This window comes from Barbus barbus (genome assembly GCF_936440315.1).
Source record: "Barbus barbus genome assembly, chromosome: 29".
In the NCBI taxonomy this organism is placed as follows: domain Eukaryota; kingdom Metazoa; phylum Chordata; class Actinopteri; order Cypriniformes; family Cyprinidae; genus Barbus; species Barbus barbus.
This window is the reverse complement of record NC_136757.1, coordinates 16,370,345-16,392,690: the sequence shown is the minus strand read 5'-3', so window position 1 is coordinate 16,392,690 and position 22,346 is coordinate 16,370,345. Positions and strand designations below refer to the sequence as shown.

General features: G+C 39.7%; 1 protein-coding gene across 1 annotated transcript; it reads left to right on the top strand.

Moving 5' to 3' along the window:
* Positions 1-1,818: 1,818 nt before the first annotated feature.
* LOC306849788 (beta-citrylglutamate synthase B-like) lies at positions 1,819-20,488 on the top strand. Its single transcript, XM_079385102.1, has 5 exons — positions 1,819-2,481; positions 12,838-13,068; positions 14,653-14,739; positions 16,427-16,630; positions 17,238-20,488. The coding sequence occupies exons 1-5, from the start codon at positions 2,319-2,321 to the stop codon at positions 17,768-17,770; spliced, it is 1,218 nt and encodes a 405-aa protein (XP_079241228.1). The 5' UTR covers positions 1,819-2,318; the 3' UTR covers positions 17,771-20,488.
* Positions 20,489-22,346: the final 1,858 nt, after the last annotated feature.

Genomic DNA, 22,346 nt, shown 5'->3' with positions numbered 1-22,346 from the left:
TATATGATAAGCATATAAAACATATCAGTATTTTTTGTTTATCCTACTAAAACAATTATGCATCATGAAAGTGAAGGATGTCATTGACATTTCAGATGCATTCCAACAGCTCTCACAAGCCTCAAAAACACTAATAGAAAGTTAGGACAATACATGTTATATGTCTGAATATTATTAAAAACAATTTTGTCTTTCTTACTCATAACGGGCCATATATGAAGACAGATATGCAAAACCAGAACTGTGACTTAAGTATCCTCTCAGTTACTGGTTCTGTCCACCATTACTCAAAATATCTGGGACTGAAATTCATAAACTTTCAGTTAGCATGTCAGATTTTAAGTGCTACTCTAACCACCCTAAATAAAGGTTTATTATCATATGCAGTTTAATAGATTAAATGAATAAACAGATGTGAGATGAAAAAAGAGGGGTAGAGTTTTTATTTAAATGTATTTTGTAAATTGGAGTGTTTATTTTTTACTTAGAAGAATTAAGAAAAAAATCCAACATTTATATTTATTATGCTATTTATTTTACGTAAGAATGTTATGCTGATCAAAGCGTCTTGCCAGTGGTGCAAAGCATGTGTTATACTAATAATAACCACTGGGTGGCAGCATCGACCCGCCTCACGATCACATCACATCTCCGTCGCTCACATCACTGTCTTCTAATTTTCATTTGTGTAGAAGCAATGTATTTGCGATGCATTTGCTTAAGGAAATGTTTAATTTGTCCATCATATTGAAGTACTTTGGTTAAATGAGAGGGTCGTAGTTTTATGTCGTCAGTTTCGAATAAATAAATATCGAGTATCACGCCATAAATGTTCCGCCCTGAAAACATTTCTTGAAAGATGATTGGCTAAGAAATTTGGCGCTGGGGTTTGATGGACGTGTTAGGTCGAGATAAAGGCGGGACCAACAGTCCATTAGGCTGAAAAGAGGATTTACTGCATCTTCTTATTTCTGTGAACGTTACAGATCACATTTCACAGCGAATTGAAGACAGATTCATTTCAGAGAAGGCTCTCTCTCTCTTTTTTTTTTGGAAAACCCTTTATTTACTTGCATGTTCAATAATGCCTGTATCTAAAGCCTGTTCTCTCTTCCTCCCCTCGCCCCTCCCTCTCTGGGTGCATGAGAATAGTAAAGGTTCCGCATCCCTGACGCATCACGTGAAGAGCCGATGTATTCGGCATTAAAACCACAAAAGAAATTAAACAAAGCTATGAACGTTGCTCTGGGGCATAGTGGTAACGTTATAATGACTCAAATTTCCAGACTGACGACTGACAAGCTATTCATATCCGACATCTGCCTTTCCAAGAAAATAATCTTCAGTGTTTTGTTGTTATGTGGTTGCCACGACACTAAAGAAAACGCTGGTTGTGCTACACAAAAGGGCAAGGATGCGCTCGCTCTCCCCATCTCCTCCGGGTGGGGGATTCTTCTCTCAGCCGTTTTTTTTTTTTTTTGACCGTTTCAACACGTAGCATGAGCGGGAGGCGTTGGTATCCAAACTAAACCAAACCAAACCTCCCCGCGCCCGGTCTAAACCGGTTCTGGGGCAGTGCGCGCTCTTGGACACTCCCTCCCCTCTCGCTCGCTGAAATTCCTGCCACGCGCTCACATTAAAACAAAAAAACCTCAGCAGCGAGGGTACGCGCACGCGCGCGCGCCCTAGCATCTCCCATTGGCTCCTGCGTCCACCTCGAGCCTCCTGTTGTAATCGCTTCTTATTGGTTAGTGGTGAGGACTCTGTCCTGTTATTGGTCGATGTGAGTGCGAGCCCTTCTCGCTCATTGGCTGGTGCGGGCCGTGCATGAGCGCGAGGGAAAGAGTTGTAAACGCAAAGCGCGTGCTGGAAAAGCCGAGGCTTAGGGCTGAGAGCAGCGCGAGGCGCGAGCGCCGGAGATCAGCAGCAGGGGCATCACTCGTCACAACATCCAGCCTCTCATTCACCCTTTTTCCATTTTGTCGCGATTTTTCGTTTTTATCGTTGAAGTCTGAATCGTAGGGAGCGATAGGACACGAGTTCCGCAGCGAGGCTTTTGTTAGCCCGTGTTGGGGGCAGTTACTGTTGCGCCTCAGTGGGGGAGCGCGTTAACATCTTTCGGTTATTTGGGAGGCAAAACCGCATCCTCTCACCGCGTGTTCGTTAAAAATCGATTTTAGGTGTGTTGTTGTGTGATTTTGGATCAGGTTATACCGGATTACCTCAGATTTTTTAAAAAGCAGTGCCGCAGCTCTTTGTGTGGCTTCGGCTTCGTGTCCCCGTTGCTACCCGAAGATCCGCACTCCGACCTCCAAAACATGTGCTCCCGGGTGTGGTTTATCACAGACCGGCGGATCAGCCAGGAGTACCCGCAGGTCCAGATCCTGCGAGCTCTGAAGGAGCGCTGCGCCGAGGACGATGTTGAATTCCGCTATCTTCTCATGGATGAGATCGTCCTGACCATCACGGATGGGCAGCTCGGTAAAAACCGCACACACACATGTAACGTACACACATACGCATTCCTTCTATAAGTTAACGTTACGTGCACGGAAATTGCTTTTGTGTTTAAACTGTTGAGTTGGCTAAATAACTGGTCAATGTGGATGCTTAGCGCGCTCGCATTGAGCGGATGTTCATCACCTTGTGAGTGTGTTTTGTGTAGATGTAACGGAAAGCAGAAGGGATGCTCGACTGGCCCCTGAGATCTTACATATGTCTCCTGCAGGAGGAGAAATGGGGTTACGTGTGGGTGACCGCCTAACCCATTTTCAGCCAGTCAGCCACCACCGCCTAGCCGATGGCTGGGGGGCCCTTTAAAATCGTTGAGAAATTGTTGTAGTCTTATACCGAATATTTGATATTTAAATACTGACGTGAATGTGTTCATATCAGCGTTTATTGTTGCACCATGTGCGCGCGAATGAGCGCACAGTCACGAGTGTGCGGCGCGAGCGCGTTCATTATCAACACAAACCCTCGAGCGCAGATGGCGCGACGTTCACAAAGACCCGTTATATTAAGGTGCGACACTCTTGATAATTTAGTTTATTTTATTTTTTGGTGTTTATATTAAATGCGCAAGCTTTGGTCCAATAAATGAAACTGAAATGTTATGACGCATTCGCGCGAGGTTCCACATACAAAGGGCTTGAATCGTAATAATCGATTCGTCACGTGCAAACCTCGGTTGAAATACGATTTTAAAAACGTTTAATCAATCGGAGGATGTTTGTACCGTCGTTTAGACTGTTATTGATGTAATAACATTACGGTTTGGTAGCCATACTGAAGATACAGATATTGTCTAATGTAACTTTATGCTTAAAGATACAACTATATCGAATCCTGTTAGTCATGGATTAATCTATCTTGTTTTACCAGTTTAGCTTTATAGCCACTTATATACTTAACCACTTGAACATCTGAGAGAGACAGCGATGGTTTCTATACCAAAGATGATTTCAGGTCACTTTAAGGCAAAGTGTGTGAATTTGGAGCATGCAGGACCCACTAGAATATGAATAAAAGTCTGTGGTGGTCATACTGTTTAAATTAAATGGATAGTTCACAAAAACATCTTTCATTTAATCACCAATATGTTGTTCCAAGCTGATTTTCAAATGGCCTACCAAAGGAGATGTTGGGCAGAATGTTAGAGGCTGGCAGCCTGAGTCACCATTCACTTTAATTGCATCTTTCTTTCCATGCAAAGCAAGTGAATGGTGACCGAGTCGGTCATTTTGCTTAACGTCTTCTTGGAAGGAAGAAACAGGGGTTTGGAACAACATGAGGGTGAGTAAATGACAGTGATGTTTTCATTTTCATCTTAACTGTCCCTTTAATAACCACATGACAGCGAGTTGCAAAGTGTTTCATAAGACAATGGTCTGAGTCATTGACACCAGTGTTGCCATTGTGGGTGGGTGGGGCTGTTTTGCTTTGAGGTGACCGCATTTCTTTTAGGGGCGGCAGATGGGGACTGGGACATTTTGCATGGACCTGAGGTAAAGGGAGTGGCTATGCACCAATGCAGCTATGCTTTGAATCAGCTACTTTAAGTTTAGTGGTGTGTCTTCGCAACATGAAGGAAAGCCAGTCTAACAGGAAGACCCGAAGAGACAAGATAAATGAAGGAAAGAGGAACTGAGACCATATTGACCTACTTTAATGCAAAGGTAGAAGGCTGTCTGGAGAGCATGACAGCAGCACAACTGGTGCAGGTTGTTGGCATGTCATATTTGTGTGTGTGTGTGTATGTTTGTTTAATCTGCTGGCCTGGATCCTTTCTTGGTCCGATTAAGACGTGGTTGACAGTTGGCCAGCTTTGGGATTTAAACCCCCAGAGATCCTGACATTCTGTTGAGTTACATCATCAGCGTGAGACTCATGGAACAGAGTAAGTCAACACTTGATCATGATCTCTCGTGCCAGTAAAAACACTGCAGTTAAAGACCAGCGTCTTAAGTCAAAATTCCTGAACATGTGAAAGATGGTGCCAATCTATTAGTGAACCTGTTGACAGGTGCTGCAAGAGTGTATAGTTATCTTATCACCTGCTGTGTGTGTTGCGCCACATGCGGAAATCAAACAATGGGTAATTGGGGTTCAAGAATTGTGACTGTGATTTTTTTGTTTTTGTTTTGTTTTTATAATTTTTTTTTTTTTTTGCTTTGTTGGTGTGAACGAAGTCTGTGCGTGTTACTTTTTGATGTCAAGTGTCCATTCCTCTAAGAGATGAGAAATCTAACACCAATTTAAAGTCTCACACATGCACAAACAAAAATACAAAAACATGCTGATAATGCACATGTGACTGTATTGCACTGTGGTTGGTGCCAAGTACAATTTCAGACTGGAGTGATTTAATCAACCACTTCCCAAGATGTTTCATTATATAAATAAAATCCTTGGGAGGATTTTATAGATATAGAGGAAGATGGAGAGGTTTAGTGTTTAAATGTCATTGGGATCTGTTGTGCATTAAGATTGAGGTAGTTCCTCTTGATCATATCAACTAGGAAAAAGCAAAATGCACATTCATAAACAAATGCGGAAGGCAGTTTACTTGGGTCAGGAATCCTCAGTGTTGGATGACGCTACTGTGAATTCACTGGCTTTCGGGACTGAATATAGGGTATCTGTGGTGTACTAGAGTAATCATATATGAATGAATGCCAGTTCTAGCCCTTAATGCACACAGATTGGGTTGTATGTGCTAATATGCAAGTTGTTTATGGTGGTCTTGTTTATGAATGAAAGGCCTTGGCTTTTTTGTGATTTGATTGTGGTTGAAAACGGGATGGCTTTAAATATGGTGATGGGGGGCAATCAAGTAAAACAAATTGAGTTATACTGTTCAGAAGTTTGGAGTCATTAAAATATTAATACTTTTATTCATCGAGGATGATTCCAATTGACCAGATTTGACATTAATAATGTTCCGCAAGATTTTTATTTCAGAAAATGCCATACATTTTGAACTTTCTATTCATTAGAATCTTAAAAGTGTCACTTTTTTGCAAAAAAATATTAAGCAGCACAACTGTTTTTAACACTGATAATAATAAGAAATGTTTGTTGAGCATCAAGTCAGCATATTAGAATGATTTCTGAAGGATCATGGGATATTGAAGACTTAAATAATTCAGCTTTGCCATAACAGGAATAAATTGAATTTTAAAATATTCAAACCGCAAACAGTTCCTTAAAATTATAGTATTTCAAATGATGTACACTCTTTTATAGCAAACACATGCAGTCTTGGGGAGTATGTGGTGTCGTTCAAAAGCATTAAATTGTACCAACCCCGCATTTTTGAACAGAGGTTAATATTGAGAAATTGTGTAGTATTGTCTAGACCCTGTGCGATTAGCTCTGGTGTCAGTTAAATGGGGTTACTTGTCTTATGTTTGTTTTGTCTGTTTATCTACCTGTATCTAATACCAGAACACCTCTGAAGTAGGTTAAACCGGTGTCTATACTGTGCTTAACACAGTAGGTTACCCTGAAATTCTCTCTTGCTCTGGATTTGGTGTGAGTGTCAGTCGTGCTTCTTAACCCAGAGCTGCCGCAGAATTGACAGAAGGGGAAGTTAAGGGGGTAGGTGGCATGTGTGCTATGAATTCTGAGTCTGTGGATGCATTTACTTATTGAGCCTCAGGCAGGAAAAAACTTGATTGTCTTGTATTAATACATGTAAGATAAACAAGTAAAAATGTGTACACTTACAAGTGCTTGAGGGCTGATTTATTGTTGTCGCAGTGTATGACTCTCATTTCCTCCGGAAATTAGTCAGACTGGTATGAACGCCTGATCTGTGTACCTTTTTGGTTACAGTTGGCCTATCTATAATGTACAGCTGTCTTTTTTTGTTTTTTTCAGGTTGAGGTTAAAAAATTTGTAAGTCAATAAATCAGCATGATTGATACCAATGAAAAAATAATTGTGCTGCCATGTTAATCACTGTTTTGAAATACGAATTATGTGCCGTTTCAAAACCTAGTGAGCCACTGACAACATCCAAGATGGTGGACATGGTAAGAGAAATGTAAATTATATGCCACCGTTCAGAAGTTTTAACTAAAGATGTGCAAAGTTGATCTAAAGTAACTTTTAAATTACAAAGTTTTTATTTTTTTAATGCTGTTGTTTTTAACTTTGTTCATAAAAGAATCCTGAAAAACACATACCATGGTTTACAAAAATATTTAGCAGCACAACTGTATTCAACATTAGTAAGAAATGTTTCTTGAGCACCGAATCAATCTATTAGAATGATTTCTGAAGGATCATGTGACACTGAAGTAATGCCTGCTGAAAATTCAGCTTCGCATCACAAGAATAATTTATATTTTATAATATATTAAAATGAGAATTTTATTTTAAATTGTATAACATTTCACTCAATTATTGTGTAAATATTTCTGTATTTGATAACGACTTGGTGCACCCAATATTTGTGTGTTCTTTGTAGTATTCTTTTTACAGCAATACGGTTTTAGTTTAGTAGAATGCTAAATAAAATACAAATTCTATTAAAATCAATCATGATGCATTGCAAGTTTCGTGCTATTTGTGTAGCGTGCAGAGTAACTTGTGAGGTTTTATGACATTGACATCGAGGATACTGCCTTTGTAAGGAACTCTAGGTTTTAGAACGGAGCAAAAAGATATAGAAAATTCCAAGCAGTCTATTCAGTCAATATACTGTAAATAATGTTGTATATTTAAACTTCTTGGGAATCAATAATATCGGTCTCTTTATGCCTGTATAGTCCCGTCTTACTCTTTAACTGCATGCATTCATGTCCCATATGCTTTGATCCATGAGAGGAAGAGGGAGTGCTGATGTAGCAGTTGCTAGTGAAGATGCTGAGTCGTGGTTTGTGTGTGTTGCTCCATCCTAAGATGGCGGAGAAGCTGGAGAGATTAGAAATTCTGTGACGCATTCATGTTTTGTCTCTCTCTTGTTCTCTCATGGCTCCTTTTATATCCTCTGTTTTACAATTCCTGTTATCTCCTGAATGCTCAAACATGTACTTGCTTTTATGTAATCTCTGAAATCCTTTCTCATCGTCATCTGCTGTTTAGTGTGTTCTGTTCCGTCCAAATAACAAAATGACGTTTGTCATTTTTATGAAAGTTTGATTGCTCTTGTATTCATAATCGGAGTCAACACGCATGATTTGTGGAGTCAAATCCAATGAGTGCCAGTTTTAAAACTGATTTTAGATTTTATTAAGTGAAGGCTGGTGTTAAGTGAGCATAAAACCTAACTGGCATCTTAATTAAAAGCAGAAAGCAGTGCAAACTGGGTTAGTGGGTCAGCGTGAACGTCACACAACCCTTTTCCACCAAGGCAGTTCCAGTGCTGTTTCGGAGCCAGAGTCTAGTTTCAAACCGATTCTTTGTTTTTCGACACCCAAAGCACCAGCTCCGAACCAGGAAAAGCGGTTCGTAAGTAGCACCAAAACATTGCTGGGCTAGAAGGAAGAACCGCTTGCGTCAGGAGCTGGGGGCGGGGTTACTGTGACCAACAAGACGAACAGAAACTTGGACCGCCATATTTGAAATAGCAGCTAAACGCTAACACGTTTGATTCGCCGTGTTTGGATGCCGATGTAGGTTCGTAAAGCCATGAACATCAATAGCAACTCAATGTCCGCCATTGCTGATAGTTTGTTTAGGCTTGTCCGGGATAGATCGGCGCTGCGCGGACCGTTCGGTGCGAGGCATATCGGGGTGCTGTGGGAGCGACTGGAAAGCAGACGGCTCTTTATGCTTTTGGATCGCTCTCGCGGTGCTTTAGTGTGTTGTGTGCCGATCGATCGATCTGCGTGGCGCTGATGCACCTCGAACAAGCCTGTTGTGCCGCGCTAGTGAACCGAAACATGAAACGTATTCAGTGACATAAGCCCTGGCTCTGTATTGGCTCTCTAGCCTGTGGAAAAGCAATGGGTTCTTAAAGGGCTCGCCAGTCGAACCGGCTATAGCACTTGCTCTGAACTAGCACCTGGAACTGCTTTGGTGGAAAAGGGGTAGCAGTAGTAAAGCAAGCGAGCGACCTTCTGCAGTGTTGTGTAATAGCTCTCAGAAGGAGATCAGTTATTTAGTATTGCAGAGATGCTGTCATGTCTGGTGTTTGGTAAACCAGGGCCAGCTCATCTGTAGGGTTGGGAATCGAAAATCGAATAAAAATTTACATTCCGCTTATCTATTCCTATGCGCCTTTTATTTTCTTCATCTGTGAGGACCGGACCTAGCGATCTGCCAGGACCTTGCTCGCTATTCTAAGCGCTCCAAAGTAGGGGTCGACCGATATGTGTTTTTCAGGGCCGATGCCGATACCGATTATTACAGACCAAGTAGACCAATAACCGATATATTGAACCGATATATATGTCTAGTGTAAAAATGAAAATGAATGTCAAAATTAAGAATAACAAGGGCTCTGACAAAAACGGCCTTCCCTAGTGTTGGTTGCACTTCTTACTCTTGTCTTCCCCCATGCATCCATCTACAATAAGGGTAATATATAAAGAGAGAGTTAAAAGTGGGGCCACTGCATGTTTCATGATTAAGCCTATGAATACTAAATACCAAAGCTAAACAGCTTGGGAAAATGTAAGTATTTGGCTTCAATAATTTACATGTTAGAAATGTATGTGTAATAGCATAACCTCTCATAATTCTTCATTAATTATTTTCGGTTGACTAAATCATAACCTACAAGAGGTGACTATTCAATTCATCATCTAATGCACATCAGTTGATTAATTTAAAAAGCGCAATATATATAATACGTGTAAATAATTTAATTGTCTTCATAGCTCCATTGAAGTTGCGAAGAAGACCGCAACTATTTTAATGAAACTATAACACTAATAGCCTGTTATAGGCTCACTTGGTTCAATAGCCTATTGAAATGTCCCAGTTTCCGTCATCATAATCTTGGCCTATGTGACAGTAACTTAGTCTTGGCCTATGTGACAGTAATTTCCATTAGTTTTCATTTACAGAACAGTGCAAATGAAGGCATAAAACATGAATTTAATTTATCTTTTAATCAAATGAGAGTTGAACTCTATTTTTTGGCAAACAAATGGGTTTACTATTAAAATTAAAACATGTAAGAAATAGCGTATTGTGTGATTGTTCTTTTAAACAAAAGTTGTAATAATTGTAGTAGCATTAGTAAATAAACCGAACTTTTATTTTGACGGGTTGCCGTCAGGACCTCTTAAGTTTCTGTAGCCTATTTATGATATGACGATCGTTTTACTCAAACGAAACAGTCAAATGCTCATGAAGTAACTCTCAGAGCAGTTCTGGGGATGATGTTCATGTATTTATGTCCTCATTTAGTGACACGGCAGATGTGGAATACACCGCGAGCGTCGCGCACTCCAGTGTGTGTGTGCGTGTGTGTGTGCGTGTGTGTGTGTGTGTGTGTCAAAACCGCGCGTCTGTGCCATTCACATATACAGAGACACGCCGAACATGCAGAATTCATATTTAAATAGTCTTTTAGCAGCTTAATGTTTACAGATAGTCCATATCATGAGTCGATTTAAGTGTACTGACCTACTTTTGATTAATTCATCCAAACTTTGACTAATTCCGTGACTCCGCGTTATACAGTAAATTCCATTTATATGACTGGATTCCGCGAATCCCCCTGCGTTTCCCCCATCTCGGAAACCATAAATAGATAATATTGAGGTTTTTACAACTTCAGTGTAGTGGATTGTAATTTATTGCAACTTGAGCAACGTCTGCTGCTGCCTTTGAGAGATAACTGATGCGTGATGAAGCAGCACCAGTTAGCAAGCGCTCTCGGTGTGAGAGCGCCTTTAGTCTTCCACGTTGATTGGTCGGACTCCTGACTCTCAACAAATCAGATGCGCGGTGGGCGGAGACTGCTCTAGGCCACAGAGTGGTGAGTTCCGACAGGCTGCATCAGAGCCAAATAGCGCGTTTCATAATTAAATAATTTTATCGGCACATCGGTTTTGAAAATGACCGATGCCGATTATTATAAAAATGCTTAATATCGGTGCCAATAATCGGCCAGGTCGATAATCGGTCGACCCCTACTCCAAAGTATGGCTACATTTGCGATCAGAAGCCAGAAAAGTGATAGCTAAACATGTTGCAAGAGAGGTGTCACCACCAACATGACTTTAATTTAATAGATCGTTAAAGATCGCGAACACGATTTGAACACCAACATGATTCTATTCCTAAATTACAATGTCTGTTTCATTCCTCAACCTTTGACGTGTGCGATCAATGTTGTGATCTCTTGGTTCATCCGTGCAGCATACGATCACATCAGTCAGTGTGATTTGAACATTTAAGCTGTGTTCGCGCTGCCGCTGACCTGAAGAGAGCAGCTGTCATGAATGAAAACAGTCTTTTCAACCACACAGTATCATTATTTCTGTTACAAACATTCAAATCACAGAAGTAGCCTACTTGGATAAAAGTTTGTAGTTCAGATATAAACTCTGATGTTTACGGTAGTGATTAAAATAGAGTAAATCACCTTTTGAAAGTAATTTGACACTTCAAATGAAGATTCATCTATTACATTGTTACGCCAGTAGGTGGCAAAAAGGGCCTGTTAAAATGTATTTGTCTTTGAATCATACAAGAGATTTGTTCAAGAACGCTGATTCATCCAGTAATGAAAGGGTACATCTTGAGTGAGTCATTGAATCATTCCTTCATAAATTACATGTGATTTTGTTTAGTTGTCTGTTTTTTTTTTTTCTTCAGAATCATGAGAGAACCACAACTTCCATTGGGAAAAAAAAAAGAATAGAAAAAACAAATCAATTTATCCAGGTCTATTTTATACATAACTCTTTAAGAGTCCAGTTTTTATGTTTGCAAAAAAGAGACAGGATAAATGTTCGATATCATTATTTAATCACATTGGAATCGAAACTGGGAATCTAAAAGAATCGGAATCGATAAAATTCAAACGATACTAGGGCTGTGTAATGGCAAGAATCTGGCGATACGATACGTATCACGATACAGGGGTTGTGATACCATATATTGCGATTACTGTAAGCAAGGCGATATATTGGGATTTCTTATTTTAGGAATAGGATATATATTTTTTAGGAAAGCTATCATTAAGAACACACCACCATATGCAAACCTTAGCAAAAAATAAATAAATAAAAATAGTTTAACCAGAACACACTGCAGAACACACTGGGATCTGCATTTGCAATAATCAGTCCCTATAACGTTCAACATTATTGAACCACTTTTTGTGCAGTACGAGTAAAGGGGGAAATATTCAAGTGCTTGCACGATTCTTTAGTTAAATGCATGTATAAAATGTATTTTATAAAAAGATAAAAATATATTTATAGACTCTACTTTAAAGGTTAACAGTTTAAGTTTACAATTGTGACATACAATCTCATAACATTTGATCTGAACAAAAAGTTACATCTGCTTAGTATCAATGAAAAATAAAGTGCTTGCAGGATTCCTAAAGAAAACAAAACAATTGTAAAACAATCAAATAAATACAGATGTTAAACATTCTCAGAACTTTTCAACTTGGATTTCACAGGTTTTTCAGTTTGTATTTATGTTCTGCATGGAATCGCTGCGCGAGCACCGCCCCAACTGCACAAAACACCCCCAACACGAGAGAAAGCTGCAGCTGCATGGCGACTCTACCGCCCGCTGCGCCCCAAAGGCTCTTCAACACGGGACGCGGCAACCGGCAGAACCGAGGTTGCGCTCGTGCCGCGGTCCCGGGGCGGACATTACCACAAAAGCCCAAATGGCGCCACACTTCAGCTTTGTACATCGAAACGAGAGCTGGAACAATTCTTTCATCCTCCGTTACTGGCAGCGAACTATATTAACGCTAACATTAATGGAGTGCCCTGATGCTAGTATTTCCTGTCACTGTTTAAGTTCAGAGATGAAGACTAGCGGTCGGGATATGAACTCAAAACGAAACAACTGCCATGAATCTTGTATGATTTTTTTTATTTTTATATCGATATTCTGTTTTGGAGAATCGATACAGTATCGCCAAACAAATATCGCGATACTCATGTGTATCGATATTTTCTTACACCCCTAAACGATACCCAACCCTACTCATTTGTCATACTGAGTGTTTGTGTGTGATAGAGAGAAAGGGGCGACACATCCAAATGAAAGTCTGGCTCTCATTGGTTGCCCGGATACATAAGTGTAATCCCTTCACACAATACTGTGCCGGCCAAAACACAGACTGCACCGACTGTACTGCAGCATTGTGATTTATCTTCCTTTCCTTTCTCTCTCTTTCAGGTCTGCGGGTTGGGCAGGAAATAGTTACCTCATACCCACAAGTTGCCGTGGTGCGCGTTCCGACCCCATGGGTCCAGTCGGACAGTGACATCACCGTTCTGCGTCACCTGGAGAAGATGGGCTGTCGTCTGGTCAACCGGCCTCAGGCCATCCTCAACTGTGTCAACAAGTTCTGGACCTTCCAAGAGCTCGCCGGGCATGGAGTGCCTCTGCCAGACACGTACTCCTACGGTGAGAGCATCTTTGTCTGAAATCTGTAATAAAAAAAAAAAAAATAATAATAATAAAGAAATGGTTTTCTTGTTTTACACAAAGATACACTGATATTGAAATTCTTGCCAGTACGGATAACAAAAAAAAATATATTTTAAAATGCACTACTGTTGAGAAGTTAGGGGCAGTAATTATTTTTTAAAAGAAACAAATATTTTTATTCATCAAGGATGTATTAAATTGATTAAAAGTCTCAGGAAAAACACAAAAATAGCATTATTTAACATGTATTTTTTAATAGCATTTTTACTTTATTTAAAATGGAAAACGGATGTTTTAAATTGTAGTAATATTTCACAGTATTATTGTTTTTTTTCAGTATTTTTCATCAAATAAATGCAGCTTTTGGTGAGCATGAGATCCTTTTTTTCTTCTCCAGAATGTTTTCAAAAATCATATCGACCCCAAACTTTTGAACAGTAGCGTATGTGTCCTGTATTTGTCATTCATTCATACAGACAACAACCGTTTGTGACAGTCTCCTGCTTAAAGAATGAAAGGGGAAGCCCTCATGACTAGCTAAAGAAAACCAAAATGAAAAACCAGAGAAAGGGAGAGGGTGAAAAGGGGAGGGGGTGTATAACGGCAGTTACAGCTGCTGTAGTGACGTGTTCCTGGCAGAGCCGGCCTGACATACTCTGCATTTTCTCTCTTTCACCCCCTTTAAATGCTAATTCATCTGCTCAGTTCAAACCAGCCAAACACATTCTGCATCCCAAAGAATCTTCTCTTCAAAAGCATGAAGAATATTTATATTTCAGCATGTAGGGTCTACAGAAACATCCAGCAGTTATACTTACTGCGGTTTGGGTTTGAGCTTAAATTATATTTCCACCCACTCCTTCACATTTTCTTTCTCCTCTCCCTATACTCTTTCCATACGCTTCTGCTTGTTTAATCTTGGACATGTTTCCTTAAATTAAAATAGTTTGTCATTTACGAAGTGTATGTTGTCTAGCATTTTAAATATAAATACAAGGTAGAAAACCATTAAACCTATATATTTTTACTTTAGCTTGTAGCCTGTTTTGTTCAGATTAAGTCTTTCAAGTCATAGACTTGAAAAATTAAATGGCTTTAAAGCACAAATAACACTTACTGAACTCTGGCTATGAACTGTCATTTGTCAATTAATGAAAATGTTACTATTTACTGTACCGAGATATCAAATTTATTTTTAAAAGGGGAAATTAAAATTAATTTAAAGTATAAAGCTAGATAATGAGGGACGTTTTTATGAAGTGTTACAATGTTAAAGACATGTGGCTGTCATGTTTCTCCTAAAACATCTTCAGGCCATTAAACTTGAAAAACTGGGCACGTAGTTGGACAGAATGCTGTCCAGGAAATGGGAAATGTTGTGAGAGGCAAAAAATCTGTCAGTCTTGCAGTCCTTCTCATGTGGATATTGAATGTCTCAGTGTTGCTTGTTTCATTAGAGCTGTTTGCATCTTGCTCAGGAATCTCTCACTCAAATTAAATCTCACTTTTAATTACATTCATTACGTATTCACTAACCAACATCTGTGTGTGTGTCTCCAGGAGGACACGACAACTTCCGCAAGATGATCGATGAAGCCGAGCCGCTGGGTTACCCCGTGGTGGTGAAGAACGCTCGTGGACACCGAGGTAAATCACTGATTCTAGGACAGCCGTGCGTATAATGGGTCCTTCAGGAGCCCTGAGAACTTCTCAAAGTTATGCAGCACGCTGGATAAAGAAATCAGGCAGCTTAGAAACATCATCTCTTTTACCTTAAAAACAAAGGTTGTCTTTCTTTCTCTCTCCCAGTGCACATAAGGCATCTTTGTCCTGCACTGTTTTTTCAAGCACATTTGAAGTGTGTGTGCTGAAAGCATTTTCTTTTCAGCTGCTGTTTTAATGGTAGTTGCTGCAATCTTGCAGAATTACACAAACGGCTCTGAATTAACTCTCACGGTCAGACTAGAACTTGGTTTTATGCCAAGACCAGCAGCCACACCTGAAGAAAATTATTAAACTATGTCATTACCTTATGATGTAATATACTGTATTTATATTTTATTTTTGTGCTGAAAATGTCTCCCAGATCAGCCCAACCAACCTGTGCGCGCAGGTTCAGAATGCTGCAGGTTCTTTATGTCTGCAGGTTCATGCATGTCGATCTGTGGAGTTGTTGTGAAATGGTGTATTGCGTCATGTTGTGCAGGTTTTGTCAAAAAATGAAAACGTGTGAAACTTGAAAATTGTTGTTAAATACAATTACAATGGTATTTATTGTTCTGTTAATTTACAATAGAATACTAATTTACCATTTTGATACAATCTATTAATATAAAATTCAAAGGGTACTTTTGTTAATTTACAATGGAATATTCACCATTCACATTCAAATCTATTAATAGTAAAAACAATTCTAGTTATACTCAATTCTTAAAAACATCGATAGGCTAGAAATCTCTTTTCCTGTCTCTCTCTTTTTTAATCATTATCTAGTAGTGACCATAAACTGAGAAAGTCATGGAAATTAGTGGTTAAAGGTATGGGAACACTGGTTATGTAAAGCAGGGCTTGTGTGCACACATTTCAGTCAAACCTTTGTTAGAAAGGGTATCGGGTCGATGAACTATAGATGAAAATAAAACATTGCACACAATTTGACCTTTGTCAGGCTGTGACATGTTTTAAAAGGTTTCCCCTGACCCATGGGGAATTGGGTGGGGTGGCGGTAGCCGAATGGTTAAACATCTGGAGAGTTCACAGCCCTGCTGTATCACCTTTTTAGCCTTGAGCTAGACACTTAACCCCTTAATCCAAAGGTTGCTCTAGGGAGCCTCTCCCTGCAATTAGTGCCTTACGCATCTCCTTTGATCATTAGATGACAAACGTATAATTGTCTTTTCTTTTCCCCTTCTTCTCTTACTCCTTTTGTTCATTGAAAACAAGTAGGACATTCTGCATGTGTCCAAATACGTGCTGCTACACCTGGCTGTGTATTTGTTGTGTGAAAGGGATGAATTTGACACTAATTCATGTGATTGTCATCACCTGATGCTTCATGCATTTAACCCTTGACTGTTACAGGTTGCTCCTGTTCTATTTGGTTGCTATGCAGAGAAATCAATCATCAATTAAGCCTTTGGCAATGACACTTTGAAACTTACATATTGCATAACTTTTTGAAGTAGCAGAAGACACATTTTGTTTAGGTAGTTCCTAAAATTAATTCTGAGAAGTGTAGAGCAAGTCAAGGCACTTTTTTTTCACCCTGGTAAAACCACACTATTGATAAATTTGCACTTGGTCTTTAATGGTGTCACATTTTTGATCTGTACAGGTAAAGCTGTGTTCCTGGCCCGGGATAAGCACCACCTCTCAGACCTGTGTCATCTGATTCGACATGACGCCCCGTACCTGTTTCAGGAGTATGTGAAGGAGAGCCATGGGCGGGATGTGCGAGTGGTCCTGGTTGGAGGGAGAGTGATCGGATCTATGCTGCGCTGCTCTACCGACGGACGGATGCAGAGCAACTGCTCACTTGGTACACAATAGCACACTCACCTAGCCTAAAATATTTGACTTGTGATGTAAAATTTCCTGGTATAATATGTAGAATTTTTGTGGTTATTTTACTACTTTGCAGTGTTTCCCACAGCCTTACACTATTTGTGGTGGCCCGACAGCATATATATATTATGCAAATTCATTCCCGGCCAGCAGGAGGCGCTTTTAGAGTGCAAGAAATAGGTTTCCCCGGTAACGCTGTACACAAAGCAGTGCTCTGCTCACAAATGCTGCTTTATCAGGCATTACATGCAAGATAAAATGCAAATGACATCGAAAATTTTCTGAAGACAGTCGGATTTCTTCTAAAATACAGTGATATAAAAACACCCGTGCTGGATTTTGATTTTTAAACGTGCAGTGCTCGTTTATTCAACAAAAACAAAACACTGTATTGTATACAATTTATATGCTGCAATAATAATACAAAAAAATATATTAAATTAGCTCTTTTTATATTACAATTTTTCTTTTATTTGTGATTTTTTTTCCTATTAGTTTCAGTAATTTAACTTTTTTTTTATCTAATATTTCAGCTTCATTTCAGTTTACCTCCCTTCTCATGATTTCACTCTTTTTTCTAGGTGGGGTGGGAATGATGTGCCCCCTCAGTGAGCAGGGGAAGCAGCTGGCAGTGCAGGTGTGCAATATTTTGGGGATGGACGTCTGCGGAATCGACCTGCTGCAGCTAAACGACGGTTCTTTTTTAGTGTGCGAGGCCAATGCCAACGTGGGCTTCATCGCATTCGACCAGGCTTGCGGGATGGACGTAGCGGGCATCGTGGCCGACTACGCCCTCTCCCTCCTACCAAGCCGCCTCAGCAGGAAGATGTCGCTTCTCTCGGTGTTCTCCAGCACCAGCGAAACCAGCAGCGAGCCTGAGGTCTGTATCCCGACCGAGGTGATAATCCCCACAGAGGTGTGTATTCCCAATGAGATCTGCCCACCCGGCGCTACCTGTACCATCCCTGACGGCGTCTCCACCATGAGCACAAGCTCCACCTCCAGTGAGAGTGAGGCAGATCTAAACGAAACAGGCCCTGCTACCATCACTGCAGATCCCGCCTACAATATCAACTCCCTTCTTGCGAGTGAGATAAAACTGTTGACTGAGTGAGCTGGAATTACAGCCACACACACACACACACACACACACACACACACATACACACAAACATCAAAGAGCGACACATACTGAAGTGGACATTATACATTCAGATGCACACGTGTAATCATACTAACCCTCCCTGTAAACACCCATCTGAGGCTGCTCCCCTGATGTTTCTTCTCTATTGACAGACTATAGAAATATACAAGTGTACAGTGCAGTTGGAAGTGCACTAGATGGTGTACGATCCAGCCTGGCTGTAGTGCACCAGCTGAATACTGTAATTTGAGGGTGCATGCACTGTAGAGTGGTTTTACGGGGACGTGATTCCCAAATGTAACCTTTCAGATACCATCAACTGGATTCTGATGTACATACTGTGGGCTAGGGTGCACACATACTGAAATACACTTAAGGACATACTAAAGTCTGTATTATAGAGAGAGAACGAATTAATTTTGTCTGTTACAAACCTTGTGGTAAAGCCTGGCTGAAGGTATCCAAATGGACCCAAATTTCAACTGCCCACCAGGATACAAAGGCACATACCTCCCTGCCCTCAAAAAGCCCACACAGACAGACACCTAGAGGGACAGCAAGAACAAAAACTGGAAAGCTGTGAATATTCTCATCCATCCCAACTCTTTTAAAAAGCATGATTGAGTATGAGTTCTTTTAGTCTGTTGCAGTGGCTGCCTGTAGTAAATGAATTACTGCTGATCAGACAAGCGTAAAGTTTCATTTGCTTTGCCGGTGTCAGTAAAATTGAATGACTGATGTGGGACCCGTTTTGAATTACCTTCCTTAATGTGTAAGTGAGGATTTGGCCCATAGGAACTTAATTCTCACAGGCATCTTTTGTCTGGTAATTCTGTGAATGAGGCGGCCATTTTAGAAATCCACCATTTTGAACTGGTTAAAGCACTCGGTTTACGGATCAATAGTATGGAAGATATTGTTAATGGAAAAACTTGCTGAGCATCTTTTTCCAGTGTCTACTACGCAAATCTGCTAATGACCACATGCCGATTTGCATGTCTGCCACCCCAAAAGCAATTTCCCATATATTAGAGTCTGAACAGTGAGTTGCATAGAAATAGAGCAAGTAGACTTTTAAATGTTTTTTACTTTTAAACTAATGTTTTTACCACAAGGGCTGAACAGTTTGCCAACACTATGCGCTGACGATGAATAAGCTATTTGTCTTCAACGATTTGTTTGTACTGCAACAATAAAACTGAAGTGTCAACTCAAATGGGTGCTACAACTGTTCTTAATTCAGCCCAGTGGTCTAAAAGCCAATGCTAACCTGAAAGAATACAATTCCTGGTTTTGATTTGCGCTAAATTTACATGTATTTGTTGTACTCTGAGTTATATCTGTACACCACACATTTCTCATAAGTCTAATTCTTCTATTTAAACTTAAGCAACTCTATTCATGTCCCTTTTTCTATCTGGACGTTTCTCAAACTCCATAAAAATCTTAATTTCAACACATTTGCGAAATTCACATTGAGTCTTAAAGATTCCATACAGCAAACCTAAAGTGGACCAAGCTCACAATCCAAACCAGCTCCGAATGGTTTACAATGTTAGACGTCATAGAGTTTAGATCAATTAAATGTGAGTCCGGACTTTAGATGAAAAGTCGTTTACATTAAGATGCAATATAGATTTGAAATTTAGAGTCAACTCAGGGAAGCAGCCTTGATCAAATTCCTCTCCTTGGAAACGTGACACATTCATGCTAGACAGCCCTGCCTATGTGTATCAAACAAAAGGACAAAGAGTTATAAAATATTAAGAAACGGATTCTGTTAGACCTGATGGTTACATGCACTCTTTTCTTGTTTGTTTTTATAAAATTTGGTGTTCTGTCGTTTTTCGTTTTCCTAATTTATTTCTTTTTTTGAGAAAAAAGAAACTGGTTTATATGCGATAATCTTGCTTGGGAAAGACTGAAGCGTGACTAAGGGTTTTGGTGTGAGTTTGACTGAACAGCCATTGACCACCTGAGACGCGCACACACTCTTCTCACCGCCTCCTCAAGCGTTGTGATTTGCCGTCTTGTGTGTGTGATGTGGTCCATCATTCCATGCAACCAGAGACTTGCACCCGCCACCTCTTCCCACACAAGAACAAGTGTCCCTGTGAACTCTTTCGGTGTTTGCGATAACGCACCATATGTTTGTCAAACTCTTACAAGCTCTGCATCCACTCCACACAACAGGAAGTCTTTTCTCCCCTTATGTTAAGTATCAAACCTGTGTGACTCCAAATCGTAACGCTTAATAAAATGCAAATTCAGAATGGAGAGGTCAAACTCCCATGACAGCAGTTCAAAAACTGGCATCTGAACTGAGAGCTACAATAGCATTATCAGATCTGCCACTTGTCAATATGAAGTAATCTGATTGTTAAGGTACCACTATACCCCTCCGACTTGTCGAGTTTGCAATTAACTTAGCGCCATATAACTAAAAATGAAAAACAACAGTTGCTGCTAATGAACACTTAGCTCTCTGGTATGGAAAAGGGAAATGTTTTGAGACTCCATGTGTTCATTTCATTGCCTCTTTTTTTAAGTGGGAACCTAAATGCCAAAAACCAAGCAATGTTATATAATTTAAAACAAGAAATTACTAGTGATAGAACGCTAACATTGATGTTATGTGTTATTACATAATAATACCAATAAAGACATTTTAAAAATGTCCAGAACGTGAAACTGTGTCAGCTTGTCTATTTATCTCACATCACAGTTGACGGGCCTTTTTCACTGATTTTTGCCTCACTAAAAAGTGTGGTCACATTTACTGTTATTCTGCGAATTTTCACAAGCTGAATCCAGTCATTTTAATTGAAATCCACTCGTTTGGCGAGAGATTTCCTTGCAGATGGTTGAGTTGGTCACAAATTCAATGCATTGACCAACAGAAAGCTGCTTGGTTTTAAAGTTCACCTGAGCTCTGCTTCATACATCACTATTGAGCTAGACAATGGACGAAATTTCGCAAATGTGACTTCACCTTAATTATACATCAGAAACTCCCAATATCCATCGATTGATTGAATGAATGAATATGAACACCGTACAGTGTAAAGACACTTGTTGTGCTGTGTATTGTGATCCTTTTTGATTTTTTTTGTTTTTGGTGTGTAGGTTAGTGGCCAGTCTCATTCCAAGTGTTTTTCAGCATGTTGTAGTATATTATGAATCGACTCTCTCAGTGTGTTTTGCTCACTTAAACCCTGGATCAACACCTCAACCTTCTTCCCATACTCCAAAGCCTATATACACCAAAAACAAAAAAGACAATCTAGTTTGTAAACACAGAAAGAGAGCGGAACAATATCACCTATTTAATATGATATTGTGGCAAGTTTTTCATTTAGGGAGTATAGTGTAGTTGAATGAATAATGGGATGTTAACAGTTTGATATAAGAGCCGAGGAGCTGTGAAATGATAAATCAGGGAGTTTCACTGTAGTTTGATATGAGAGCTGGGAGGTTGAACAAGTTTGCGATAAGAACTGAGGATTTAAGCTGTAGTCTGACATGTAGGAGGCATCCTAAAAGAGAATCCCATTACAACCAGAATAGCAGTGGAACAGGCTTGACTGTCAATTTCCATCATGGCTTTAGTCTTTAGTGTTAATCTGCACTAAAGTCAAAAGCATTTACACATGTTCACAGCACAACATCCATCCAAGTCAATGGAATTCAAATGTTCCATCTCGGCACTTTCAATTTAATTAGACATTTGGTTAAGGTTTGGTTATTTACTATGATTTGGTTATGCAGGGCACTGTTGAGGAGATGAGTTTTGAATTCAGGAGCATGCTGTAAATTTATCTCATGAAGTGTCTGAATGGAATACTTTAATTAGTCGATCTTTGTTGTTTACCTTGGTGTAGTTGTTGCATAGTAACCATAGCATAGCCAGAGAATGAGCCAACATGGCTGACTGGTCAGGGCGAGGCTTCACACACTGTTCCTCAAACTCTAAGATACATCTCAACATCTGATCGGCCTCATGTACTCACAAAAGAGCAAGACCAATGTCAGCTATAATAGTCACAGGTGAGTGAAGCAGTTTGATTCTGAGAAACCAGATCTATCTGTGAAAGAGGCTGAATGATGAATTCTGTTGAATAATATATTCAGAAACGTGATCTACCATCTAGTGTTTTGAAACGTATCCCTTATAGGGAGTTGCTCCCATCTGTTATCGTTTGCCAGGCTGATAAATTAGCCAATATTTGACCACTTTGAGATTATCCGAATCGGCTGATAATCACGTTAGTAGCTCGGTCCATTAAGACAAGCATTAACACTCCCCGGTGCCAGTTTAGAAATCTACCAACAACCACATCTATGAATAATTTGTTTACAACTAATGTTTATATTGCATAAAAATGTTTCATCATATTTACACTACTGTTCAGAAGATTTTTGTTCAGTGAGATTTTTTTTAAAAGAAACATTTATTTGCATGTAACAGTTCAAAAGTGACAGGGAAGACAATGTAAGAAAAAAAAAATTATATATAAAAATATATATATATATATATTTTAAACCT

Coding starts and splice junctions, on each gene's coding strand:
- LOC306849788 (XM_079385102.1), top strand. CDS start 2,319: ATGTGCTCCCGGGTGTGGTTTATCACAGACCGGCGGATCAGCCAGGAG. Junction 2,482..12,837: donor CATCACGGATGGGCAGCTCG/GTAAAAACCGCA, acceptor TCTCTCTTTCAG/GTCTGCGGGTTGGGCAGGAA. Junction 16,631..17,237: donor GCAGAGCAACTGCTCACTTG/GTACACAATAGC, acceptor TCTTTTTTCTAG/GTGGGGTGGGAATGATGTGC.